At 45.6% G+C, this 27846-nt stretch overlaps 3 protein-coding genes across 11 annotated transcripts in view; 1 reads left to right on the plus strand and 2 right to left on the minus strand.

Moving 5' to 3' along the window:
• Positions 1-1226: 1226 nt before the first annotated feature.
• LOC131384404 (uncharacterized) lies at positions 1227-6364 on the minus strand. Its single transcript, XM_058445367.1, has 3 exons — positions 6360-6364; positions 2398-2429; positions 1227-1995 (listed from the first exon to the last, which is right to left on the minus strand). The coding sequence occupies exons 1-3, from the start codon at positions 6362-6364 to the stop codon at positions 1346-1348; spliced, it is 687 nt and encodes a 228-aa protein (XP_058301350.1). The 3' UTR covers positions 1227-1345.
• RHOT1 (ras homolog family member T1) overlaps positions 1883-27846 on the plus strand; it is a 112067-nt gene continuing 86103 nt past the window's right edge. For 8 of the 9 annotated variants that reach the window (XR_004249689.2, XM_032162923.2, XM_032162926.2 and 5 more), the window contains exon 1: positions 1883-2011. Coding sequence is in view for 7 of the 9 variants with exons in the window: in XM_032162923.2 (XP_032018814.1) it covers positions 1936-2011 (76 nt within the window). In the remaining 2 variants the exon portion in view is untranslated. Of the gene's footprint in view, positions 2012-22642; positions 22879-27846 lie in introns of all 9 variants that reach the window. The other variant, XM_058445177.1, reaches the window with a different exon arrangement.
• LOC116474465 (arginine-fifty homeobox-like) lies at positions 13923-15504 on the minus strand. The gene is given in 3 exon segments (XM_032162932.2): positions 13923-14488; positions 14490-14564; positions 14683-15504. Coding segments are annotated over 3 exon segments (951 nt in total). The 5' UTR covers positions 15058-15504; the 3' UTR covers positions 13923-13987.

Genomic DNA, 27846 nt, shown 5'->3' on the forward strand with positions numbered 1-27846 from the left:
GGGAGGAGGGAGATGAAAGCACCTTATTTACATCCACCCAGGAACGTGACTTCATTATCTCCCAGTGAACAAGGAGTATGCCTTTCCCATCTCCCTCTTTTTCCTAACGCGGACAGGGATAGAGTTGTTTTTGAAAATGCTTTCTCCCCTATGCTCCTTATGGACATCAAATAACTAAGACGGTGAAATTCTGCAGTAAACACAACAACACATTTGCCTTAAAACCTGTGGATTAAGCTGGGCGCGGTTGCTCACGCCTGTAATCTCAGCACTTTGGGAGGCCGAGGCAGGCGAATCACGACGTCAGGAGATCGAGACCATCCTGGCTAACACGATGAAACCCCTTCTCTACTAAGAATACAGAAAATTAGCCGGGCGTGCTGGCATGCGCCTGCAGTCCCAGCTACTCGGGAGGCTGAGGCGGGAGAATGGCGTGAACCCGGGAGGCGGAGCTTGCAGTGAGCCGAGATTGCGCCACTGCACTCCAGCCTGGGCGACAGGGCGAGACTCCGTCTCAAAACAAAACCAAAACCAAAACAAAACAAAACAAAAAACCTGCGGATCACAACTTTTTAGTGACTTTTTTATATGATAATAATGATAGCTGAGATCAGTAGGGCACACACTCTGAGTCTGGCACTGTACCAAATGCTTGACAAGTATTATAGTATTTATTACTCACAACCATCTCAAGAGGAAGGTATTATTATCATTATTTCCATGCTACAGAAGAAGGAACAGTGGCTGAGAGAAGTAAAAATAAAAGCACTTAGTCGGGATCACAGAGCTATTATGTGGAGCCTAGATTCAAACCCAGGAAATTTGCCAGCAACTCTTAACTGCTGCAAGAGACCACATGACTTCTCCTAGGAGAAAGGGAGATTGATATTACGCGCATTTCATTCCCTGTAAGTGTTTATTATGTAGTATTTAAGATAGAAAAAATGTACATTATGCACAGATAGTGCTTCCTCATTAATTTATGTATTTTATATTTCCCACTGTGTGCCAAGCATTAGGGATGTGATATATATTCGCACGCGTATGTGTATATATATATTTGCCATTGTGTACCAAGCATTAAGCATGTAACAACAAATTCCTCCCGATGGAGAGGGTCAGGAGAAAATTAAGGCAATGTCAGAAAAATCATTTAGAGTTTATTATCCAGTGCCACCTCCGTGTCTAGCATTACACTGGGTAAGCCTGAGTAAAGAAGAGTGTCCGAAAACCCTGCCATAAAATAAACTACATAGACAGAAAACAAGTCACTTAGTTTGGTTATAAAGAAAGGAGTCTGTTCACACAGCGTAAAAACGAATCTTATAATCGTATTTTATAAGCATCACAGGCAAAAGCAACTAGGGTGACGGGCTTTGGGGAGTGGAAAGCGCCGGATCCTGGGAGCCAGTCGCCCTACTCGATCAAGCATTTTCTGAGGGCCCTGTCCAATAACGTGGGGACGCAGCTGAAAACCATGCAAGCTGATCGCTGCCCTCCCGGAGTTTATAGTCTGGTGAGAGTCACTGCCAAGCTCTAGCTGTGTGACTTTGAACAGGGAATTTCTGTCCCTATCTATAAAATAAACGGGGTTAAACCACGGAATCCGCCATTCAAATTCCTGGCCCAAGTGTCTCCGGGGTCGCGGTGCCCGGAGGAGGGTGGGCGAGGCTCCCTGGGCCTGCGCTGCCACGGCCTGACAGCGGGAGCGCTGTTCCAGCACGGAGAGCGTTCGCATTCCGAAAGCGCGTGTCCCTCGCCGCGTGCCGTCGTCGCCGCCGCCGCAGCCCGCTGGGCCGGAGGAGGCGGAGCTGGTGCCGTCCCGGCTCTCCTGCGGGGAAGCAACTGAGGGGGCGGCACGGCGGGCCTCGGCGGCCGAAGAGGCTGGCAGGTGGCGCCGTGGGGTGGGCGCTCCTAGTGAGAGGAGTCCACTCCATGCATGCGGGCGGAGGCCGGCCCCCGAGAGCCGCCGACATGAAGAAAGACGTGCGGATCCTGCTGGTGGGAGAACGTGAGTCCGCACCCTCTGGCCGGCCCCTGAGTCCCTGCCCTCCCTGCCCCTGCAGCCCCTGTGGCCCCTGTCGCCCCTGCAGCCGCAACTTTTGCAGCCCCGGCCCTTCTCGCGCCTCACAGCTCCGCTCGCCTTTCTCCGCGTTCCTAGGCCTTCCAGCCCCCTTTGCTCTTCTCTTTTGGCTGCCCGCCGGCGGCCCTCACCCTGTCACCTCACCTGGGCCCTCCAGAGATCTCCTTTCCCTGTTCCCCAGCCGTCCTCCCAAGCCATGTCCCCATTAGCCCCTAACCGCCCGACCTCATCCCTCAGAAGGTTCTCTCCTCCTTTTGCTCTTCGAACCCTGTCCTTCTGGGCCTCACAGTTTCCCAGGCCGCCTCCTTTCAGACCTTCTTGTCTTCTTCTGGAGATTCCCTTGTCACTGCCAGGCAGGTGCCGGAATAAGCAGACTGACCAATAGGGATTGCGTGAACCGGCTCCCGGGGAAGCTGGGGGAGGGCTGCAGAACTATCGACTTGTGGGCAAGGTCAGGTTTCTGCGTTTTTTTGGCACTCGCAGTCTTCACTCCCTCTATGTATTGACATTAAGATATGAGTAGTGGAAAGGGCCGGATCCTTTTTAGCAATACTTGTGCTTTGCATTGAACTAACTCCTCGTACTCGAGATATTTCATCAAAATTTTTTTCTCAACTTCGAGTTATGCAAGCGCTCAATGAATTAGAATTATCTGGGGAGGGTCCAATTATTGTTACCCTAAAGCCTAATCTTTGCCCTCTTTTTAAGCATTATTTATTCCATAGTTACTTGGTAGTGAACTTATTAATAACCACAGGCACACAGACATTTGATATCTCCCCCCACCCAGAAATTTCATACATTTCACCTTTTGAAAATATAATAAAGGAGAGTTGCCTCTGTTCACTGACATGAGGACACAACAGCGAGGACTTCTTGATATCACTGTGCAAGTTATGTGACTCAGTTGCTAGGACTAAAATAAGAAAGTGGGCCAGGGAGAACTGGATTGTTTGTTTTAAAGTGTTAATACATTCGTTAATAGTCTGCCATTGCTGTTTCGAAGCATTCTATTCTAAACCATTATTTCTTTCTTGGTAACCCCTCAGGGTCACCATGATGGAATCCCAAGGAGAAAGTTAACACGTTTTTACCCTCTTCTATAGTGTTCTTTGAGTTCACTGAAATTTCATCCACCTGCTGTTTGGAGAAATCTTCCTTTAGAATTAGAATTTAGGAGTAAGTTTAGCCAGCCGTAGTTTACTTTTTGATTTGCAGTTGTAAATTTTAATTTTTATTTATAACTATATCTTAATCTGTATTTTTCATGGAATTCCTTGACAAAGTTCAGGAAGGTGTTATTTAACATATAATTCACGCTTATGCTTTTGGAGCAAGGTAGGGAAAGTGAGTAGACGACTTGCTTGAAAAACTGGTCCTTAAATATATGATGAAATAGTTTGTTGTTGTTGTTGTTTTGAGGCAGAGTCTCGCTCTGTCACCGAGGCTGGAGTGCAGTGCCGTGATCTTGGCTCACTGCAACCTCTGCCTCCTGGGTTCAAGAGATTCTCCCACTTCAGCCTCCTGAGTAGCTGGGACAAAAGGCGCACGCCACCATGCCTGGCTAATTTTTTTTTTTTTTGTATTTTTAGTAGAGATGGGGTTTTACCATGTTGGCCACGCTGGTCTCGAACTCCTGACCTCAGGTGATCTGTCTGTCTCAGCCTCCCAAAGTGCAGGGATTACAAGTGTGAGCCACCACGCTTGGCCATGAAATAGTTTTATAGTACAATAATTTTTATACTAATTTTTTAAAAATAGAGTCTATGTTTTGGGTTTATTTTTGAATATAGGATCAATATTTTGAATATCATTAGTGTGTAAAACATCTAAATAGGATGGGCATGGTAGCTCACATCTGTAATCCCAGCACTTTGGGAGGCCGAGGCAGGTGGATCACCTGAGGTCAGGAGTTTGAGACCAGCCTGCCCAACATGTTTAAACCCCATCTCTACTAAAAATACAAATACTAGCTGGGTGTGGTGGTGGGTGCCTATAACCCCAGCTACTAGGGAGACTGATACAGGAGAATCGCTTGAACCCAGAAGGTGGAGGTTGCAGTGAGCTGAGATCGCACCACTGCACTCTAACTTGGGCGATAGAGTGAGACTGTCTCACAAAAAAAAAAAAAAAAAAATCTAAATAGAAGTGTTACACATACAAACAATATGTCATCCTTAGGACATGTAGGTTAAAACATTAGCAGTATTACTTGGGCCGGGTGCGGTGGCTCACGCCTGTAATCCCAGCACTTTGGGAACCCAAGGCGGGAGGATCACGATGTCAAGAGATTGAGACCATCCTGGCCAACATGGTGAAACCCTGTCTCTACTAAAAATACAAAAATTATCTGGGCGTGGTGGTGTGCGCCTGTAGTCCCAGCTACTCGGGAGGCTGAGGCAGGAGAATTGCTTGAACCCAGGAGGCGGAAGTTGCAGTGAGCCGAGATCGTACCACTGCATTCCAGCCTGCGCAACAGGGAGAGACTCCGTCTCAAAAAATAAATAAATAAAAGCATTAACAGTATTATTTAGGAATATATGAAAGGACTCAAAATTTGTTAGAAAACTTATGATCCATGTTCTGTAGAAAGCAATAAGAAAGTTGGTAAAACTGTATGTATGTGCTAGAGTTTTCTGATTATAGTGAGCAACTTGACACAAGAGAAAGCCTTAGGTTTTGAGAAAGAAAGCTTTCTTTTTTGAGATGGAGTCTCCCAGGCTGGAGTGTGGTGGCGCTATCTCCACTCGCTGCAACCTCTGCCTCCTGGGTTCAAGTGATTCCCCTGCCCCAGCCTCCTGAGTAGCTGGGATTACAGGTGCGCGCCACCATGCCTGGCTAATTTTTTTGTATCTTTAGTTGAGATGGGGTTTCACCATGTTGGCCAGGCTGGTCTTGAACTCCTGACCTCGTGATCTGCCCGCCTCAGCCTCCCAAATTGCTGGGATTACAGGCGTGAGCCACTGCGCCTGACCCTTTTTTTTTTTTTTTTTTTTTTGTTTTTTTTAAAGAGATGGGTCCTCGCTATGTTGCCCAGGCTGGAGTACGCTAGCTGTTCACAGGAACGATCATAGTGTACCACAGCCTCAATCTCTTGGGCTCAAGCGATTTCTCCTACCTCAGCCTCCAGAGTAGTTGAGACTACAGGTGACGACCACCATGGTCAGCCACAGGAAGACACTTTTTTTTTTTTCTTTTTTTGAGATGGAGTCTCGCTCTGACAACCAGGCTGGAGTGCAATGGCGCGATCTTGGCTCACTGCAACCTCTGCCTCCCAGGTCTAAGCAATTCTCCTGCCTCAGCCTCCCCGGTAGCTGGGATTACAGGTGTGTGCCACCATGCTTGGCTAATTTTTTAATGTTTAGTAGAGACGGGGTTTCGCCGTGTTGGCCAGGCTGATTGAAGACACTTTTCTTAGAGGATGGTACCAAAAGCCTTAGGCCATCAATCATATATGTTATTTTTTACATTTAAAAATATTAGAAATAGAGTTACTCTTAATCAGAATATGTAATTTTAATTTTAAAGGCTGATATTTTGGGGGGAAATGTTAGAGGCTTTACTCTGTGAGATATAATGTAAATATTTGGCAGCTGTTAGCCTAGGTGTAGCACTTTTAAATGCTAGGTCTTGGCAGGGCGTGGTGGTTCATGCCTGTAATCCGAGCACTTTGGGAGGCCAACGCGGGTGGATCACCTGAGGTCAGGAGTTCGAGACCAGCCTTACTAACATGATGAAACCCCATCTCTACTAAAAATACCAAATTAGCCAGGCGTGGTTTCCCATGCCTGTAATCCCAGCTACTCGGGAGGCTGAGGCAGGAGAATGGTGTGAACCCAGGAGGCGGAGGTTGCAGTGAGCTGAGATCGCGCCACTGCACTCCAGCCTGGGCGACAGAGCAAGACTCCGTCTCAAAGAAAAAAAAAAAAAATGCTAGGTCTATTTTAGTAGTGATCTGATACATGTATTTATCAACAACATTGACATTAGAAAAAAGTAGTAGTGATTTGAGTTGTTGCTTACCTGTTTGAGCGAGTCTAGTTTTCAGATGTAGTTTTAACATGTTTAATTGAGAGGAACAGGAAAAGCAAAGAAAAAGAAGTATCTTTGTATTATTGTTGTAAAGCCTCTTCATTCATTCACTATCACTTCAGTAGTTGCACAGTGATATTTTGTTGCTGTCAGTGTCTTTCTCTGAACCATAGTAGCAGCATCATTCACCAAAGCTCTGAAATAGTTGTGAATGGTTTCAACATTTTGTTGACTAAACCATTACGCCATACTGTTGAGGTGAAATGGATCTTTTCTTGGCCCACTTCTCATCTATCCAGGTTTTAATGCTAACTAATTGCTTAGTGATTGTTTAGTGCTTAGATCAAAGAAGTTACTATTTATATATATATTTTTAAGGTATTTATTTGCAAGGAAAGCCAAAGTGTTTTAAATATTATCTGCATCTTATTTTTTTTATTTTATTTTTTATTTTTAGATGGAGTTTCGTTCTTGTTGCCCAGGCTGGAGTGCAATGGCGTGATCTGGGCTCACCGCAACCTCCACCTCCTGGGTTCAAGCGATTCTCCTGCCTCAGCCTCCTGAGTAGCTGGGATCACAGGCATGTGCCACCACGCCCAGCTAATTTTTTGTGTTTTTGGTAGAGAAGGGGTTTCACCGTGTTAGCCAGGATGGTCTCAATCTCCCAACCTCAGGTGATCCTCCCACCTCTGCCTCCCAAAGTGTTGGGATTACAGGCGTGAGCCACCGTGCTCGGCCCGCATCTTAATTATTGAACAAACCAAATACAAATCAGGCCAAATCAAAAGTCAGCTACTATTCCTTAAAAAAAACAACATTTTGCCAGGTGCACTGGCTAATGCCTGTTTTCCTAACACTGGGAGTCTGAGGTGGGAGGATCGCTTGAGCCTAGGAGTTAAAGATCAGCCTAGGCAACATGGCGATTCTCCATCTCTACATAAAATAAAATTTTAAAAAATTAGCCAGGCACGATGGCACACACCTGTGGTTTCAGCTACTCAGGAGGTTGAGACAAGAGGATTGCTTGAGCCCAGAAGGTTGAGGCTTTGGTGAGCCATATTTGTGCCACTACACTCCAGCCTGGGCAAAGACCTTGTGATGACAACAACAAAAAAAACAAGGCCAGGCACGGTGGCTCACACTTGCAATCCCAGCACTTTGGGAGGCCGAGGTGGGAGGATAGCTTGAGTCCAAGGAGTTCGAGACCAGCCTGGACAACATAGCAAGACCTCGTCTCTAGAGAAAATAAAAAAAAATTAGCTCGTCATGGTGGCACATGCCTCTAGTCCCAGCTACTTAGGAGACTGAAATGGGAGGACTGCTTGAGCCTGGGAGGTCAAGGCTACAGTGAGATGAGATTGTGCCATGGTACTCCAGCCTGGGTAATAGAACAATAGCCTCTCTCAAAAAAAAAAAAACAGACTGGGCATGGTGGCTCATGCCTGTAATCCCAGTATTTTGAGAGGCCGAGGCAGGTGGATTGCCTGAGGTCAGGAGTTCGAGACCAGCCTGGCCAAAATGGTGAAACCTTGTCTCTACTAAAAATACAAAAATTAGCCGGGCATCGTGGTGTGCTCCTGTGATCCCAGCTACTCAGGAGGCTGAGGCAGAAGAATTGCTTGAACCTCAGAGGTGAAGGTTGCAGTGACTGAGATCGTGCCACTGGACTCTAGCCTGAGTGACAGAGTGAGACTCTGTCTAATATAAACAAACAAAATTTTAAAAATCTGCCAGGCACAGTGTCTCATGCCTGTAATCCCAGCACTTTGGGAGGCCAAGGCAGGCAGATTACTTGAGGTCAGGAGTTCGAGACAAGCCTGGCCAACATGGTGAAACCCCGTCTCTACTAAAAATACAAAAATTAGCCGGGTGTGGTGGCACACACCTGTAGTCCCAGCTACTCTGGAGGCTGAAGCAGGAGAATCGCTTGAACCCTGGAGGAGGAGGAGGTTGCAGTGAGCCGAGATGTGCTGGCCTGGGAAACAGAGCAAGACTCCGTCTGAAAAAAAAACTTTAATAATGCTCCCACACAGCTGGATGAGGTGGCTCATACCTGTATGCCAAGCACTCTGGGAGGCTGAGGCAGGAGGATCACTTGAGGCCAAGGAGTTCGAGACCAACCTGGGCAATGTAGTGAGATCCTGTCTCTACAAAAAATTTAAATATTAATGGCTGGGCACAGTGGCTCACTCCTGTAATCTCAGCACTTTGGGAGGCTGAGGCAGGAGGATTGCTTGAACGCAGGAGTTTGAGACCAACCTGGGCAACATAGTGAGACCCCGCCTCAAAACAAAAAAAACAAACCACAGCACTATTAGCTAGGCATGGTGGTGTGCACCTGTAGTCCTAGCTACTGGGGAGGCTGAGGTGAGAGGATTGCCTGAACGCAGAAAGTCGAGGTTGCAGTGAGCCATGATCACACCACTGCACTTCAGCCCAGGTGACAGAGCAAGACTGTCTCTTAAAAAAAATTAATTTTTAATGACTGGGCGCAGTTGCTCATGCCTGTAACCCCAACACTTTGGGAGGCCAAGGTGGGCAGATCCCCTGAGGTCAGGAGTTTGAGACCAGCCTGTCCAACATGACGAAACCCAGTCTCTACTAACAATACAATAATTAGTCAGCTGTGGTGGCACGCGCCTGTAATCCTAGCTACTCAGGAGGCTAAGGCAAGAGAATGGCTTGCACCCAGGAGATGGAGGTCGCAGTGAGCTGAGATCACACCACTGCATGAGACTCTGTCTCAAAAAAAATATATATATATATATATATATATATATATATATATATATATATATATATAAAAATAATAGTAAACAGGTTAGTTTTTTTAAATTAAATTGAGATATATTTGTTTTCTACTAGTTAAGTTTATTAAGAAAATGGAACTGTTATCTTCTTTTAAAATGAATCTGGCAGCTCTTTAACTGGTTTGTCTAACTCTGATTATCATTGCAACCTCTGCCAAACTAGTTCAAAATTCCATTGGCTTTGGCCTTGACTTTTGCAATATCTCCCTTAACCAGTCTTTCTGCTCCTGCTTTCCTCCATTTTCCATGGAGCAGGCAGATTCATTTTTTTTTATTTTTAATTTTTTTACCCTGAAGTATAGATTCAAGCTGTCCTGAATATATACAGATTCATATTTAGAAAATATCTCAGATTCTGCTATGCACCTTAAAAATCATCTAATGTGCCAGGTGTGGTGGCTCATGCCTATTATCTCAGCACTTTGGGAGGCTGAGGCAGGTGGATCACTTGAGGTCAGGAGTTCAAGACCAGCCTGGGCAACATGACGAAACCTCATCTCTACAAAAAATACAAAAAATTAGCTGGGTGAGGTGGCATGCACCTGCAGTTCCAGCTACTTGAGAGGCTGAGGTGGGAGAATCACCTGAGCCCAGGAGTTCGAGGCTGCTGTGGGTCGTGACTACACCCCTGCACTCCAGCCCTGGTTGACAGGGTGAGGATCTTTCTCAAAAAATAGATGTATATCATCCAATGATTTCTACTTTCATTTAGAATAAAGTCCAAACTTTTTAATGCCGTCCTATAAGGCCCTCCACAATCTAGCCCTTACTTCTCTTTTATGCTACTCTCTCCTTCATTGCTCTGTCTATAAGAAGGCTCTGACCTAGGCATTATCCCCATAACCATGTATATTTGTACATTTTTTGTCCTATCTCTTGGGCTAGAAAAGAATCATCATGAAGGCAGGGGATTTGTCTTCCTTCTTGCCGTATCCCCAGTGGCTAGAACAGACCTGGCACAAAAGAGGCACTCAGGTATTTCTTAAAAGAATGAATGAGTTCAAGCTAGTTCAGTTTGTTTAGACTTTCCTTGTTTTCCAAACCACTCTTCTTTGTCATAAAAATTTGATCATTTTTCTTTATTATTATTTTATTTATTTATTTATTTATTTATTTATTTATTTATTTATTTATTTATTTTTTGAGACAGAGTCTCGCTTTGTCGCCCAGGCTGGAGTGCAGTGGCGTGATCTTGGCTCACTGCAAGCTCCACCTCCCGGGTTCAGGCCATTCTTCTGCCTCAGCCTCCCGAGTAGCTGGGACTACAGGTGCCCACCACCACACCCGGCTATTTTTTTTTTTTTTTTGTATTTTTAGTAGAGACGGGGTTTCACCATGTTAGGCAGGATGATCTTGATCTCCTGACCTCATGATCTGCCTGCCTTGGCCTCCCAAAGTGCTGGGATTACAGGAGTGAGCCACCGCGCCTAGCCTATTATTATTATTTTTTTGAGACAGGGTCTTGCTCTGTCGCCCAGGCTGGAGTACAGTAGTGCCATCTCGGCTCACTGTAACCTCAGCCTCCCAAGTAGCTGGGATGACAGGCATGCACCAACCACGTCTGGCTAATTTTGTAATTTTTTTTTTTTTTTTTAGTAGAGACTGGGTTTCACTGTGTTGGCCAGGCTGGTCTGAAACTGCTGACCTCAAGTGATCCACCCACCTCAGCCTCCCAAATGCTGGGATTATAGGTGTGAGCCACCATGCCTGGCCTGCTCTTTTTTTATTTTTTTGAGACAGAGTCTCACCCTGTCACCCAGGCTGCAGTGCAGTGACACAATCTCGGCTCATTACAGCATCAGCCTTTCGGGTTCAAGCAGTTCTCCTGCCTCAGCCTCCCAAGTAACTGGGATTACAGGCACATGCCACCACGCCTGGCTAATTTCTGTATTTTTAGTAGAGACAGGTTTTCACCGTGTTGGCCAGGCTGGTTTTGAACTCCTGACCTCAAGTGATCCACCCACCTTGGCCTCCTGAAGTGCTGGGATCACAGTCATGCGCCACTGTGCCTGGCCTAAGATCATTTTAAAGCCATATTGCTAATCCCAGCACTTGAGAGGTTAAGGCAGGAGACTTGCTTGAGCCCAGGAGTTTGAGATTGGCCTGGGCAACATAGTGAGACCCTGCCTTTACTTTTTTTTAACTATTAAAAAAAAAAGCCACATTGCTTTCCATTCTGGTCTTTGTTGGAATGATATTTAAAGATTAAACTGGCCAGGCGCGGTGGCTCACACCTGTAATCCCACACTTTGGTAGGCCGAGGCGGGTGGATCACAAGGTCAAGAGTTCAACACCAGCCTGACCGACGTGGTGAAACCCTGTCCCTGCTAAACATATAAAAATTAGCTGGGCATAGTGGCGTGTGACTGTAATCCCAGCTACTCAGGAGGCTGAGGCAGGAGAATCACTTGAACCCAGGAGGCGGAGGTTGCAGTGAGCGGAGATTGCGCCACTGCACTCCAGCCTGGGCGATAGAGTGAGACTCCATTTCAAAAAAAAAAAAAAAAAAAGATTAAACTGCTCCAGTTTCAATTACACTGTGTTTACTACCTGGGTAATATTCTATGGCCAGGGATGTTCAAACACCCATTGAGGTGAAATGGATCTTTTCTGGGCCCACTTCTGATGCGTGCAGGCTTTAATGAAAATTGCTTAATAAGGGCCGGGCACAGTGGCTCACGCCTGTAATCCCAGCACTTTGGGAGGCTGAGGCAGGCGGATCACAAGGTCAGGAGATCGAGACCATTCTGGCTAACACGGTGAAACCTCGTCTCTACTAAAAATACAAAAAATTAGCCAGGCGTGGTGGCAGGTGCCTGTAGTCCCAGCTACTCGGGAGGCTGAGGCAGAAGAATGGCGTGAATCGGGGAGGCGGAGTTTGCAGTGAGCCGAAATCATGCCACTGCACCCCAGCCTGGGTGACAGAGTGAGACTCCGTCTCAAAAAACAAAAAAGAAAAAGAAAAGAAAATTCCTTAAAAAGTATTTAGTGCTTAGATAAAAGAAGTTAGGCTGTCTTTAAATGCAGAGAAAGCCAAAGTTCAAACATCCCTGGCCATAGAATCCATTCTGCATAAAGAGTCTATTCTGTTCATACAGAGTCCTTTCTATACCATCCTCACATATGCATTGAAACCTATTCTCTGCTGTCTTTTATTGCTTCACCAGTTGGTTACTAGTGTTGATCTCGTTTGAAGGAGAAGGATTGCTGAGTGATAGCTTTTGTTCTGCAGGCCACATCATCTGCATATGGGCAATGAAATTGTCCTTTGGAACAATGTTTAGCTATTTCGCCAAATGCTAAAGTTTTCCAGTTAAAAATGTAACTCCATAGTTACCTTCCTCCCCCCAGTGTATTCTAATTTCAATAACTTAGGAAGAGCCAACAAGGCTTCTTACTAAAGAAACATAAAAATGAGGAGTAGGTCTCTTTGCCACTTGAAGCAGGGGGTGTTTGTTATCAAGAAAAATAGCCAGTATGGCTGGTAGAGTGGTAATTGGAACCAGAGAATGTTATTTCTGCTTCATGAATATTAGGAATTTGCTGTCATTTGGAACTAGATGTTCAAAAGATATGATGAAAAGACAAATTTGTAGCCTGGATAAATCTAGATAATGTGTTCTATAGTGATGAATTATGTTTTCCATGGATGACCTACTTAGAAGCATGGAGTCTCAGAACTGTGGCATATTCTATTGAACTGGATCAGAAGGCCCTCTGTCCTTGCGGATAATTGTGGTCTTGCTTTTAGTTTTTATAGATTACTTCAATATTTCTCAGGCAAAATAGAAGAAATAGAGACCATTAGTCGGTTGGCTAATGAAGGTTAATTTTGTTGTCCTCCATATTAATAACATACTAAATGTTTGTATCAAATGTATTTATATTACATTTTATACATTTTATTATAAAATTTATTTGTAATTATTTATGTTTTATTATGAAATACAATGTTTTATATGCATTTGTCCTATAATTTTTATAGTAAATATAAAGTTTAATTAGTATAATTTAAGAAGAGCTTGGGATTTTTGTTTCCTCATAAACAATCTTTATTTTCTGAAGCAGTTAAAAATATGTAGTGTTTATATCATATTTGCTATTATTAAGATACCTTTTTGATTGTAAGCATATTTAAATAGTTTTTAGAATTTAATATTCATTAAATTTCATTATCTTTAAGGCACTCTTATTTATTTCTCAATTAAAATTAGCATAGTCTGGCTGTGGTGGCTCATGCCTGTAATCTCAGCACTTTGGGAGGCCGAGGCAGGTGAATTGCTTGAGCCCAGCAGTTCCATATATATACACACACACATATATATATACACACACATATATATACACATACACACACACACACACACACACACACACACACACACATAGAGGGAGAGAGAGAGAGAAGAGAGTCTCGCTCTGTTGCCCAGAATGGAGTGTAGTGGCATGATCTCAGCTCACTGTAACCCCCGCCTCCTGAGCTCAAGTGATTCTCTTGCCTCAGACTCCCTAGTAGCTGGGATTATAGGCATGCGCCATCACGCCTGGCTAATTTTTTGTATTTTTTTAGTAGAGATGGGTTTTGCCATGTTGGCCAAGCTGGTCTTGAATTCCTGGCCTCAACTGATCCAGGTGCCTCAGCTTCCCAAAGTGCTGGTATTATAGGTGTGAGCCATTGCCCCTGGCCAAAATATTAATTTTTAAAAAATAGCTTAAAAGTGGCTTTTACACTTGCTGCTTTATTATTCCTTTGATAGTCTCACATAGGGTTAGGCAGGGAGACCCTAAGGAGAGCAAAAAGCCCTAGTTTAGATTTTGAAGCATTTTTTAACTAAGTCACATTTGTTTGATCCTTTATTAAAGTAGCTGTTATTTCACTGCCCTTCCAAAAGGAAACACAAAAATGATACGGATGAAAATGTGCTATTTTTTTCTGTAAATTCACTGTAATCTGTCTCTCTCTCCAATTTTGAACTTTTGCTGCTAATGAACTTACTTTTTTTCATGTATAAGATGCAAGAAGACCTCTTTTCTAAATGGTCCATATTTATTAGTACTCTGGTCAGAGAAATCCAAAGTCTACCATATTGGAGGTTTTCTGGAATTCCAGGCTGTCTGTTAGACTGTAGTCTTCAAAGCCTTGCCTTATACTGGGCCAGGTTTGTGTGGGAGATAGGCCTACAGCTAGACCAGCAAAGGTGCTGAGAGAGGAACCCTGTCCTCCTACCTGGTACTTTGTGAGTGAGAGATACTGATACAGACAGTGGAAAGAATAGCTGGATATCTCATTCTCATCAGGAAGACTGTACAGTTCTATGATTTGGGATATGTCATAGGCATCAGAGTACAAAGCAGGAACTGAGGCCACCAGCCTCTCCCACTGAGTATCTTGCATTTGGAAGTCACTTGTAGGACTCTCAGTGAAGGTAGAGTTCCATGCCCAATTAGAAGGGTCTGAGGGCTGAGGTGGAAGGGAGCTGTAGAAATCTGAAACCACGGGAGAAAAAGCATAAGCATTGGGGGATGTTCTGGGGGAGGTGGGCACATTCTTCTTGAATGGAAGGTATCTGGTTTGGTTGCTTTGCTGATTGCTGCTGCTGCTGATGCTTCAATTTGAATCGCCGGTTCCTAAACCAAACCTGGGAGTGGAGGAAGAGGGGAGATTGTGGTCTGTTCTTGGAGAAGGCATTCTAGGCTTCTCCTGAGTGAAAACAGCCAGGTTATCATCTTCACGTCTTCTCCAATTCATCATGACACTGGGTTCTTGACTGTTGACTCTGGTAGGTTGAGTTTCAAAGCTAGTTTCTCCTGAAGATTTCTATCTGGGAACATGGTCTGGCTAAACAGAGCTTCTAGCTCTTCATACTGTTGGCGGGTGAATGAAGTACGTTCTTGATGCCTTCTCCATATTGCTGTAGTCCCAGATACTTGGGAGGCTAAGGTGGGAGGATCACTTGAACCTGGGAAGTTGAGGCTGCAGTGAGCCAAGACTGCACTACTGCACTCCAGCTTGGATGACAGAGTGAAACTGGGACTAGCTGGATCCTGTGGTGGTATCACCTTCATGTTGGAATCATTCCTGTTGATGAAAGGGTCTAGTTGGGGATTCTCTGGGGCCATTCTGTTCATCATGGTTTCTGAAATCTGTCATGAATCCCCTTAGACCATTTTCAGTCCTGCGTGGTATGTCTCTCTCTCAATGAACTTTTTTAAAAAAGGAAATCATGGCCCGGAGCTGTGGCTCGCGCCTGTAATCCCAGCACTTTGGGAGGCCGAGGTGGGCAGATCACGAGGTCAGGAGTTCAAGACCAGCCTGGCCAACATAGTGAAACCCCATACCTACTAAAAATACAAAAAATTAGCCGGGCATGGTGGTGGGCGCCTGTAATCCCAGCTACATTGGAGGCTGAGGCAGGAGAATTGCTTGAACCCGGGAGGCGGAGGTTGCAGTGAGCCGAGATTGCACCATTGCACTCCAGCCTGAGCGACAGTGCGAGACTCTGACTCAAAAACAAAAAAAAAAAGGAAATCACTCTTGGATTTTAATGTGGAAGAGATTCATGTTCTTTGATTTTTAGAAGATCTTACTGTACAATTACTTCACAAACTAGCTGGTATTTTTTATAATGTAGTGAGTGCTAAATTACCTCAAATTCTTTTCCAGATAAGGCAGGATATGAATAAATTTTTAAAAATCACACTTTAAAAGATAGTGACTGATACAAATAACTTAAACAGAATTGCCCCCACTCTTTGTTACCACTGTGTTGTGTGTCTGTATGTTCAAGCGTGAGTAAAGCTACTTGATTATTGTTGTCTTTATGACACCTCCTCTCCTGTCAAAGTGTTTTCTTTCCTATCTCTGAGGCCTGCCCTGCTGGAATAGACCTGGTGGCAGGTTTGTACTTTGGCAGGAGCCTGCTGCTACACAGGCAGCCAGAACTGCCCTTCAGACTAATGAGCAGAGCTGTGAAGAAATCTGAATTTCCTCATAATGTTGGTTATCTGTTCTGAAAATATCATTGCAGATATAGGGAGTCCATGGGAAAAGCAGAAGGGGACTGTGACTGGGAAAAAGTTTGTTCTAATGAGTTTTAAGAAGAGAGATGAGGGTCTTTTTTCTCTTGGACCTTCAGGCACCCGCTTGGGTCTCTAGCAAGCAGATTTTTCATTTATTTCCTCTTATAAAGCCTTTTAAAATAAACTTCCACTTCTGCTCTGAAAAAAAAAAGAGAGAGAGATGAGGAAGAACGGATGAGTTTTAAGGGCCATGGTGAGGGAGGGAACTTCAAGGGGAACAACACATCTCTTGAAAGCCTGAATTTTGCTAAGAGATCCTGTGTGATTGGGATTAAGGAACAAGTGCTTTCTTGGAAACCAGTAGCCTTTCAGTCTTGGGGATTGGCTTAATTTTGATCACATTATTTATCCTTTTTTTTTTTTTTCTTTTTGAGACAGGGCCTCACTCTGTTGTCCAGGCTGGAGTGTAGTGGCGTGATCATGGCTCACTGTAGCTTTGACATCCTGGGCTCAGATGATTCTCCCATCTCAACCTTCCCAATACCTGCATATAGGCATGCATCGCCATGCCTGGCTAATTTTTAAATTTTTTGTAGAGATAGAGTTTCACCATGTTGTCCAGGCTGGTCTAGAACTCCTGGGCTCAAGTGATGTGCCTGCCTTAGCCTCCCAAAGTGCTGAGATTACAAGCGTGAGCCACCTCACTTGGCCTGTTTAACATTTTTTGAACTGTGAACTAAAAGGTGGGTTTTTTTCTTTCTGAAACTGGTGAGGGCCTTAGACTGGTGGAACGTGAGCAAAATTTTAAAAAGATAATTCTGAAAAGGGGATTATGAGAAGAATCAGTGTCTTAAGCATATTAAGATAGGCACATTTCTTATGGACCTAGAGTGGGACTGAATTATTGAATGTCAGCTTCATTTTTGCCATTCTTAATATAGTAGATGAAGGATGAGAATATGAAGATATTTGAAATATCCAGGTAGCTGGGCTCTGTGGCTCATGCCTATAATGCCAGCACTTTGGGAGGCCAATGCAGGAGGATAGCTGGAGGCTAGAAGTTTGAGACCAGTCTGGGGAACATAATGAGAACCTATCCGTACAAGCAATTTTTAAAATTAGCTGGGTAAGGTGGCATGCACCTGTAGTCTCAGCTACTTGGGAAGCTAGGCGAGAGGATCACTTGAGCCACGAGTTCAAAGCTGCAGTGAGCTATGATCATGCCACTGTACTCTTGCCTGGGCAAAAAGTGAGACCCTGTCTCAAAAAAAAAAAAAAAAAAAAGTGTAAAATATCCAGGATAGCTCTTTAGAAATGCAAAAGTTCCTAGAAATATCCATGCTGGTGGTAGTTGTGATTATGGAGACACTCCAGGAAAAGCAGACATATCTACGGGGAATAGTAAGGCCCAGAAGTTCAGAGGTTACAGAAATTATACAGGCATTGTATCCTTTAAAAGGCCTTGCTGTTTTGAGTACCTGGGAGTTATAGTACTACTAAAATAAATTACATAAAGTACAGGGCTTGGTGGACTTGATGGGACTTCATAACAGAGGCATTCTGTGATCCACACAGAGCTCTGTCTGCTGTGTATTATTCATATAAACCAATTGTAAAGTTGAAAAATCAGGGGACAGGTGGGGTGGCTCACACCCGTAGTCCCAGAACTTTGGGAGGCCAAGGCGGGAGGATTGCTTGAGCCCAGAAGTTCAAGAGCAATCTGGGCAACATAGTGAGACTTTGTCTCTGAAAAAAAAAAAAGAGAAAAGGGGCCAGGCACAATGGCTCATGCCTGTAACCCCAGCACTTGAGAGGCCAAGGCAAGAGACCCACTTAAGCCCAGGGGTTTGAGGCCAGCCTGCGCAACATAGGGAGACCCCGTCTCTACGAGAAATTAAAAAAAAAAAAGACCAGGCACAGTGGCTCACGCCTATAATCCCAGCACTTTGGGAGGCCGAGGTGGGCAGATCACGAGGTCAGGAGATCGAGACCATCCTGGCTAACACAGTGAAACTGTCTCTACTAAAAAAAAAAAAAAAATACAAAAAAATTAGCCAGGTGTGGTGGCAGGCGCCTGTAGTCCCAGCTACTCAGAGAGGCTGAGACAGGAGAATGGCGTGAACCCGGGAGGCGGAGCTTGCAGTGAGCCGCGATTGCGCCACTGCACTCCAGCCTGGGCGACAGAGCGAGACTCAATCTCAAAAAAAAAAAAAAAAAAAAAATTTTTTTGAGACAAGGTCTCACTCTGTTGCCCAAGCTGGAGTGCAGTGGCTCAATCATGGCTCACTGTAGCTTCGACTTCCCAGGCTCCAGGGATCCTCCCACCTTAGCCTCCCGAATACCTGAGACAATCGGTGTGTGCCACCATGCCTGGCGAATTTTTTATTTTCTGTAGACATAGGGTCTCACTTTGTTGTCCAAGCTGATCTTGAACTCTTGGGCTCAAGTGATTCTCCCACCTCAGCCTCCCAAACTGCTGGGATTACAGACATGAGCCACTGCATCTGGTCTAAGTATATTTTTAACTTATATTTTCAACTTATGATAGGTTTATTGGGAAGAAATCCCATCATAAGTGAAGGAGCATCTGTGTTTTGCTTCCATCGTGCATAATCATCTGGAATCAGGATGAGCTACTATGAATGTTGACAGGAATACTACCTTGAGCTAGCTGAAGGTTTGGGATTGCTGGGACCTTAAGCAAGGGCATGATAAATGTAGTTATTTCAGGAAAAAGGGTTATGAGATGTTGCACGTAAGTTGGCAAGATCTGAAAATTCCGGGACCCAACATTGGCTTGGTGAGTTCTACTTTGTTCTTGTAGCTAGACGAATGTTTCTGCCAAATCACTTTCCCACACACAGTTAAAACAGATACAGTTTGCAGATCTCTCTGCCATTTCTAGGGTACTATATCTTACCTAGTGTTGTGTGAATGTGTGTTTTGAGACAGGGTCTCGCTGTGTCACCCAGCCTGGACCAGCCTGGTGTGCAGTGGTGTGATCATGGCTTACTGCAGCCTCAACCTCCTGGGCTCAGGTGAGCCTCCCAAGTAGCTGGGACTACAAGCACACGCCACCATGCCTGGCTAATTTTTAAAATTATTTTTGGTAGAGACGGGGTCTCACTGTGTCGCCTAGGCTGGTTTTGAACTTCTGGGTTCAAGTGATCCCCTCACCTCAGCCTCCCAAAATGCTGGGATTATGGACATGAGCTGCCATGCCCAGCCCTTAATGTTAATGTGCACTTTTTCTCATGTTACAGACCTGTTTTCTAGGTGTGCTCCATGGAAGTTTAAGCATATGCTGTAAGCATTTAGATAACATCTAGTCCACCTATCCCCACCTTTTCTTTTTTTAACTGATTTAACTGGTGAGAAAAATTGAGGCCCAGAGAGAGTTGTAACTCAGGGTCATACTGTTAATGGCAAAAGCCGGTTCCTGAATCCAGATTTTCTGCCCCAGGCCAGTGCTCATTTTAACACCCTTAATTCAAACTGATCGTCGTCATAATATTTACCATTTGTGTACTTAATGTGCGACAGGTGTTGTGCGGAGCATTATATAGCTCTCATCTTGATTAATCCTCTTAACAATTCTATGAGGCTGGCCAGTATTTTATAGATGAATGAGCAGGCTTGATGACTTGCCTGAGGAAGCACAGCTAGTAAGTGCTGGAACTAAGATTTCAGCTCAATTCTGTGTAGTTCCAAAGCCTGTTTTTTCTTCTTTTCTTTTTTGATTAAATATTTATGTAAAAGGTAATAAAGAATAATATGACAAATACCCAACACCCAGCTTAAGAAATAAAGTATTACCAATCATTTGAAGCTCCCTTCCCATGACATTGTCCTCTCTTTCCCTCTGAAGTAATCATCCGCTTTCCTGAGTTTCAGATTTGTGCTCCTAACCACCAAGCTATACAGCTGCATTTATTAAGTGCCATGGGAGCTGGAGCTACTGTTATTCAACAGTAAACAAGAAAGACATGTTTTCTGCCCTTGAGGAGTTTCCTATAGGTGATAATGAAATATTTGTTTCTTAATCTTTCTGGAGATCTTCAGTAGCTGGTAGGAAATGTGACATCAAGGAGGTTTAAGAAGTCCTTCAGGAGATCACTGGTGATATGTTGGAAGGTTGCCTAGATATTACACAAATGAATCAGAGTTAAGAATACATGTGTTGGCTGGGCGCAGTGGCTCATGCCTGTAATGCATTTGGGAGGTCAAGGCGGGCGCATCATGAGTTTAGGGTTCAAGACCAGCCTGGCCAACATGGTGAAACCCCGTTTCTACTAAAAATGCAAAAATTAGCCAGGTGTGGTGGCGCACACCTGTGATCCCAGCTATTCAGAAGGCTGAGAGACAGGAGAATCAACTTGAACCCGGGAGGCGGAGGTTGCAGTGAGCTGAGATCGTGCCATTGTACTCCAGCCTGGGTAACATAGCAAGACTGTCCCCCGCTCCCACCCTGCCCCCCAGAAAAAAAAAAAGAATACCTGTGTCTTAATTGGATCACTGATTATTTTTTCCTCCTAGAGACCAAGTTATAGATTGGGTGTTTTGTTTTCAGACAGGGTCTTGCTCTTCCATGTCTCACTGCAGCCTCAACTTCCTGGGCTCAAGTGATCTTCCCACCTCAGCCTCCTGAGTATCTAGGAATCCAGGCCCAGCTAGTTTTTGTATTTCTTATAGAGACAGAATCTTGCAACATTGCCCAGCCTGGTCTCAAACTCCTGGGCTGAAGTGATCTGCCTGCCTCAGCCTCCCAAAGTGCTGGGATTACAGGCATGAGCCACTCTGTGCTCAGCCTTGTCTTATTTAATATATTTTCCATATTATCCCCACATAGTATGTAAGACAAAACTTTGTTCTTAGAAGACAATCAGGTCAATAATTATAAAATGAACTAATAGTAGGAGTCTAGACAAAAAAGATGGGTCACGTGGAAGCATAAGTTAATACCCTGCATGTTCTAGTGTTTTCCCTAGTTTGTTACAGGCAGGGTACACATGTGTCTAGGTGGAACTAGTGCTCTTGGATAAAAAATCTGTTACAGTGTTTCTCAGTTTTTGTTTGTTTTTTGTTTTTTTGAGACAGAGTCTCCCTCTGTCGTTTTTTGAGACAGAGTCTCGCTCTGTCACCAGGCTGGAGTGCAGTGGCGCCATGCAATCTCAGCTCACTGCAACCTCTGCCTCCTGGTTTCAAACGATTCTCCTGCCGCAGCCTCCCTAGTAGCTGGGACTACAAGCACATGCCACCACGCCCGGCTAATTTTTGTATTTTTAGTAGAGACAGGGTTTCACCATGTTGGCCAGGATGGTCTTGATCTCTTGACCTTGTGATCCGCCCACCTCAGCCTCCCAAAGTGCTGGGATTACAGGCATGAGCCAGCGTGCCCAGCCATTTCTCAGGATTTTAGCTATAAGTTCTTTTGATAAATACAGAGCTCATGTACCCTCTGAGTTCCAACACCAATTTTCCTATACCAACTGAGTGTCATACAATTCAATTCATTTCTAATGATGACAGTGGTGGCCATCTGGAGTGGCCATCAGCTGCAGCAGGGAGGCGCAGGCGGTGGCAGCAGTGGTGGTGGTGGGACCCCTGTGCCCTGCATCCCTGAGGCAGCTGAGTGCATCACTCCTACCTCACATGGCCAGGCAGGACCTGCTTCCAGGCCTGGAGCCTCCACTATGGCCTCAACCTCTCCGCACACCATGTCTCAGGAGCCCATGAGCACCTGGCTGAAGGCACAGCTGGGACTCGTGGGGCCAGCCTCAAGATCATCGGGTTTGTTTGTGCGGGGTTGGCCAGGGCTGCCACGCCACCTGTACCTCGCCTGCTGCTGCTGCAGGGAAAATATGGAGAGGAGGCATGTAGTCCCCAGAGCCCACACCTGGGAGCCCCCTGGAGCCTGATACCCCGAGAGTCACCATGATGGGGCCAGGCCGAGTTACCCATTGGCAGGGGAGCAGTGCGATCAGGCATGGAGGGGTGGACAGAGAGGGGCCCCGAGGTGGAGCTGGGCCCTGAGCGGTGCCGCGCTCCATGGAGCTGGCAGGAGCTGGAAGCAGGCAGGAGCCCCACCTCCCAGTTGCAGCTGCAGCTGCCCAGCCGTGGCTGTGGACCCAGGCATCTCTGCAGTCTCAGGGGCCCAGGAAGCCTGTGGGCTTGGAGGTGTCTGCTCCTGCTGCCTGGCCTCTCCCTGCTCCTGGTGCCCGTTCTGATCTCAGAGCGAGGTTGGGGCCAAGCCTGGGTGCTGTTGCAGCCTGGCTGGGTGTGCGCATGCTTGGGGCAGTGGTGACATGCCAGGTCCCTGCCACTTTGGCCTCCTCCAGACTTCGGGCACTGGCGAGCATGGGAGGGAGGCTGAGATAGGGGCTGAGGGCAGCTTGGCGCAGGCCTGCAGGTACCCCTTGGCATGGCCTTGGCGCCTTGAATGCCAGCAGGAGGCAGACAGGCTCCTGGGCAGAAAGGGGCAGGTCCCCCGTGAAGCCCCACCTTCAGACTGGGGAGGGCCTGAAGCCCGGGGGCTGGGCTGCTGATCCCGCAGACCAGTGTGGGAACTTGTGGCGTGGGTCCTCCCATGGCTGCCCATGGACCAGCCGGCACACTCTTCCTCCCCTCTGAGGCCCATAAAAAGCCCCCCCGGACTCTGCCAGACCAGAAGAGAGATGATGGCATGACCTGCCTACAGGGAGGAACTACCCTCTCTGCTGAGAGCTGAAGAGATGACAGGATGATCTGCCTGCAGAGAGGAGCTACCCTCTCTCCTGAGAACTGAAGAGACGTTGGGATGACCTGCCTGCAGAGAGGAACTACCCTCTCTGATGAGAGCTGAACATTCTTCGGGACAGCCTGCCAAGCAGAGAGGAGCTATCCTCTCTGCTGAGAACTGAACACTTGTTGGGACACCCTGGCTACAGAGAGGAGGTACTCACTGTGGGTTTCCTCTGAGCTGTTCTGTCGCTCAGTAAAGCTCCTATTTGTCTTGCTCACCCTCCGTTTGTCTGTTACCTCATTCTTCCTGGATGCAGGACAAGAACTCAGGACCTGCTGAATGGTGGGGCTAAAAAGAGCTGTAACACAAACAGGGCTGAAACATGCCCCTTGCTTGCTACCTTGAGAGCGTAGAGAAGGGGAGAAGAGCTGCAGTCCTTCAGGGAGCCCAGACCTGGGAGCTCCCTTAGCCAGGGCTGTGACTCCCTCTTTGGGGCCCTGTGGTTCCTGGAGTCACCAAGCTTCCGGGCACCACTGTGTTCTCCAGTGCCAGCTGTGGAAGCTGCTTGTGATGCGCCTGGTCCAGTTGCAGCCTCGCAGGGAGATGGTGCCCAAGCTGGCACCTGGAGCTGCCCACCCCACAGCAGCAGCCGGCGTGCCTGGCTGTGCACAGTGGTCAGACCCCATGCTTGCTCACATATCCCTCACCACTTTGTGCCTGGCTCACCTTTGGCAGGCGTGGGATCCAGGCTGGTCGTGTGAGTTGAGCACAGCCTGCCAGGCTGAGTGGGTGGAACGAGTCCAGTGGGCCAGAGCAAAACTTGAACAAAGGCATCACTGGCCACAGAAGTTTCCAGTTGGTGAAATGACACCCCAAGGATCCCGTAACACTGACACCACTCAGAGTTAGCTTCAGATCCACTATAGTTGCCCAGTGGGTTCTTCTGCCTGCTACACAGACAGACCAATTCACCGAGACCACAGTATTGTAGTAAAGAAATAATTAACACAAGGTTGGCCATGCAGGAGAACTAGATGTATCACTCAAATTAGTCTCCCAGAAGGCTCAGAGGTTTGGGTTTTTCAAGGATAGTTTGGTGGGCAGGGGGCTAGAGAATGGAGGATGTTGATTGGTTGAGGATGAAATCATTGGGATGTGGAAAACATTCCTCGTACTCAGTCAGCCACTGACTGGGGGCCACAGGATCGATTGAGTCACAAGTTGTGGGTCCTGGTAGAGTCAGTCCTTCACCAGAAATGCAAAAATATGAAAAACATCTCAAAATGCCAATTGTAGGCTCTATTATAGTGATGTTATTCACAGGAGTAATTGGGGAAGTTACAAATCTCCTGACCTCCAGAACAGTGGTTGGTTATCATTTACACCTATATCTTAGCAGAATTCAGGTCGCTCACATAATCCTAACCTTGTGGCCTTTCATTAATTTTACAAAGGTGGTTTAGTTTTAGGAAGTGCTATTATCATTCTTGCTTTAAGATTAAACAGTAAACTTAAATTCCTCTGAAGGTTATCTTGGCCTATTCCCAGGAATGACCAAGGACAGCTTGGAGGTTAGAAGCAAGATGGAGTCGACTATGTCAGATTTCTCTTACTGTCATAATTTTGCAAAGGCAGTTTCACCACCAGTTAAAGAGCAAGGTTCCCAACAACATTGCCCTTACTTCAGCAGCATGCACTTTGGCCTGACCAACCACAAATTCAGGGCTTCCTACTACCCCCTCAGACTAGAGTGAGTCACAAAACTCGGGAAAGTGCTATATTCACGATTATACAAATGAACAACCAGATTGAAGAGGTACGTGGCGAAAGGCCTGGAAGGGTCCCGAGCTCAGGAACTTCTTTCTCTGTAGGGTCAGGGTGCACCACCTTCCTGGTACATTGACCTGTTCACCAACCAGGAAGCTCTCCTGAGCTTTGATGTTCGGAGTTTTTATATGGGTTTTCAGTAGGTAGACATGATTCAAGTCATTGGCCACGTGCTTGACTCCAGCTCTTTCCCTGTTGGAGGTTTTGGGGTGGGGCTGAGAGTTCTGACCCTCTAATCATGTAGTTGGTTTTTCTGGTGACCAGCTCCCATCCTGCTAGCATGCTCTGTTGCCCCCTCCTCCCCACATGAGTCACCTCATTAGGATGAACTCAAGTATGGTTGAAAGGGACTCATTAATCGTAATAAAAGACACTCCTATCATTCAGGAAATTCCAAGGAATTCTGATGCTCTGTACCAGAAGCTGGGGACAAAGACCAGATGTATTCTATGTTATATCATTCCCTACTATATATTATTTGAAATTTTAACATTTTATTTTTTACTAAAAACAAATTGAACACAGTAATTTTAGCATATGTTTATATTTTAACTGCCTCAGCAGTTACCTGTTATTCCCAGTTCTCCGGTTGCTGTTAAGAAAATCTTTGAATGCTAGTTCCAGAATCTCCAAGAGGTGGAACCAGTTTCCTTAGTGGTGATGCTGAAAATACAGCAGTACCACTGTGCTTGGGCCAGGTGAAATCAAATCAGATGATTCAGTCTGGTTGATGTGCTAGAGGCCCTTTTCCCATTCATGTAAAATTGGAAAATTTTGTTCACTATCCAAATGTTTCCAAATATTTGGTTATTGTGTCAATGTAGACTCATACATATTAAGTATGTATCTTGGGTATAAATTTAAGTTATAATTTAATATAAATTATGTGGCACAGAAGTAGTTCAAAGGAGGAAGTGGAGGAAATAAGAGCTATAGGTAGAATTTGAACCATCCTTGAAAGATAATTATTAATAACATTTGGAAAAGTAGAGGGGAAAGCAGGAATGATGTTTAGATGAGGGAAACTGTGTGAGGTGGGCAGGATTTATTGTGGCTTGTTTGCACTTAAACAATGCAGAATGGCCTTATTTGAGCAAATTGAGTGGGGGATAGTGGGAAATGAGATTAGGTAGGTGAGCTAGGGATAGATTATTTATGATATTCAAAGGCAAGTAGAATGATTTCATTTTGATGTGGTAGATAATTGAGAGTCAAAGAAAGCATTTGATCAGGTGAGTTAGAAAATGAAAAGAGCATGTAAGAAAAATGGACCAGCATTTGTATTGTTGGTAGATTAATGAGGAGAGAGACTGGAGAAAGGGATAGGAAATTTGGGACTGGGAGATTTTTCAATAAAAGTACCATAATTAGGGAAATAGGGGAACAGTGAGAGAAGGAATGAATATTAAAAATTTCAAAGGAAAATTTGACAGATCTTGATGGCTAAATGCAGAAGAATGATGAATCGGAGATGGTACATTTAAAAAATTTTTCTTTTTATCCAGATATGTAAAAAGAATGTTAACCAAGACTGGGTGTGGTGGCTCACGCCTGGTAATCCCAGCATTGTGGGAGGCCAAGGTGGGCAGATTACAAGGTCAGGAGTTCGAGACCAGCCTGGCCAATGTGGTCAAATCCCATCTCTACTAAAAATACAAAAATTAGCCAGCGTGGTGGTGCGCACCTGTAATCCCAGCTACTTGGGAGGCTGAGGCAGGAGAATCACTTGAATCTGGGAGGCAGAGGTTGCAGTGAGCTGAGATCATGCCACTGCACTCCAGCTTGGGTGACAGAGCAAGACTCCATCTCAAAAAAAAAAGAAAGGAAAAAAAAACCAAAATGTTAACTATATTGGTGGTAACTGTCTAAGTCTGTTACAATGTAATGTAAAAGTAGAGAGGACCTAGTGGCCATGATCAGTGGTATCCCCAGGATCAAGAATAGTGCCTGGCGGACGGGCGTGGTGGCTCACCCCTGTAATCCCAGCACTTTGGGAGGCCGAGGCAGGTGGATCATGAGGTCAAGAGATCGAGACCATCCTGGCCAACATGGTGAAACCCCGTCTCTAATAAAAATACAAAAATTAGCCAGATGTGGTGGCGTGCACCTGTAGTCCCAGCTACTAGGGAGGCTGAGGCAGGAGAATTGCTTGAATCCTGGAGGCGGAGGTTGCAGTGAACCAAGATTGCGCCAGGGCACTCCAGCCTGCCAATAGAGTGAGACTCCATCTAAAAAAAAAATAAAATAGTGCCTGCCTTATAGAATTGCTCAAGAAATATTTATCAAAGGATGAAAGAATGCATTTAACCTGTCAACTTTTGGGTAAATTTTAGTTGTCATTTTTAACATCCCAATTTTTTTTTTTTTTTTTAGATGGAGTCTTGCTCTGTCGCCAGGCTGGAGTGCAGTGGCGTGATCTTGGCTCACTGCAGCCTCCGCCTCCCAGGTTCAAGCAGTTCTCCTGCCTCAGCCTCCCAAGCAGCTGAGACTACAGGCATGTGCCACCATGCCCAGCTAATTTTTGTATTTTTAGTAGAGACAGGGTTTCACCATATTGACCAAGATGGTCTTGATCTTTTGACCTCATGATCCACCCACCTCAGCCTCCCAAAGTGCTAGAATTACAGGGTGAGCCACCGTGCCCAGCCTAACATCCCAATTTTTAATACCAAAAATGGACTTTAAAAATAATACTTACTGAGGCTGGACGTGGTGGCTTACACCTGTAGTCCCGGCACTTTGGGAGGCTGAGGCGGTGGATGTCGAGCCCAGGAATTCAAGACCAGCCTGGGCAACATAGTGAAACCCTGTCTGTACTAAAAATACAAAAAATTAGCCAGATATAGTAGTGCACACCTGTAGTCCCAGCTACCCAGGAGGCTGAGGTGGGAGGATCATTTGAGCCTGGAAGGTCAAAACTACAGTGATCTGTGATGACGCCACTGCACTTCAGCCTGGGCGACAGAGTGAGACCCTGTCTCAAAAATAAATAAATAAGCTGGGCGTGGTGGCTCACACCTGTAATCCCAGCACTTAGGGAGGCCAAGGCAGGTGGATCACTTCAGGCCAGGAGTTGAAGACCAGCCTGGCCAACATGGTGAAACTCCCTCTCTACTATCAACAACAGCAAAAAAAAAAAAAAAAACAAAAAACAGGGCTGGGCACTGTGGCTGATGCCTGTAATCCCAGCACTTTGGGAGGCCGAGGCAGGCGGATCACAAGGTCAGGAGATCGAGACCATCCTGGCTAACACGGTGAAACCCCGTCTCTACTAAAAATACAAAAAATTAGCCGGGCGCGGTGGCAGGCGCCTGTAGTCCCACCTACTTGGGAGGCTGAGGCAGGAGAATGGC

The sequence above is a fragment of the Hylobates moloch genome, unplaced genomic scaffold (assembly GCF_009828535.3).
Source record: "Hylobates moloch isolate HMO894 unplaced genomic scaffold, HMol_V3 SCAFFOLD_10, whole genome shotgun sequence".
Lineage (NCBI taxonomy): Eukaryota > Metazoa > Chordata > Mammalia > Primates > Hylobatidae > Hylobates > Hylobates moloch.

Excerpts from the sequence above, each read along its gene's own strand:
- LOC131384404 (XM_058445367.1), bottom strand. Across the intron at positions 1,996-2,397 it reads CTCCAGAAGAAGACAAGAAG|GATCCGCACGTCTTTCTTCA; the intron begins GTCTGAAAGGAG and ends TCCCACCAGCAG.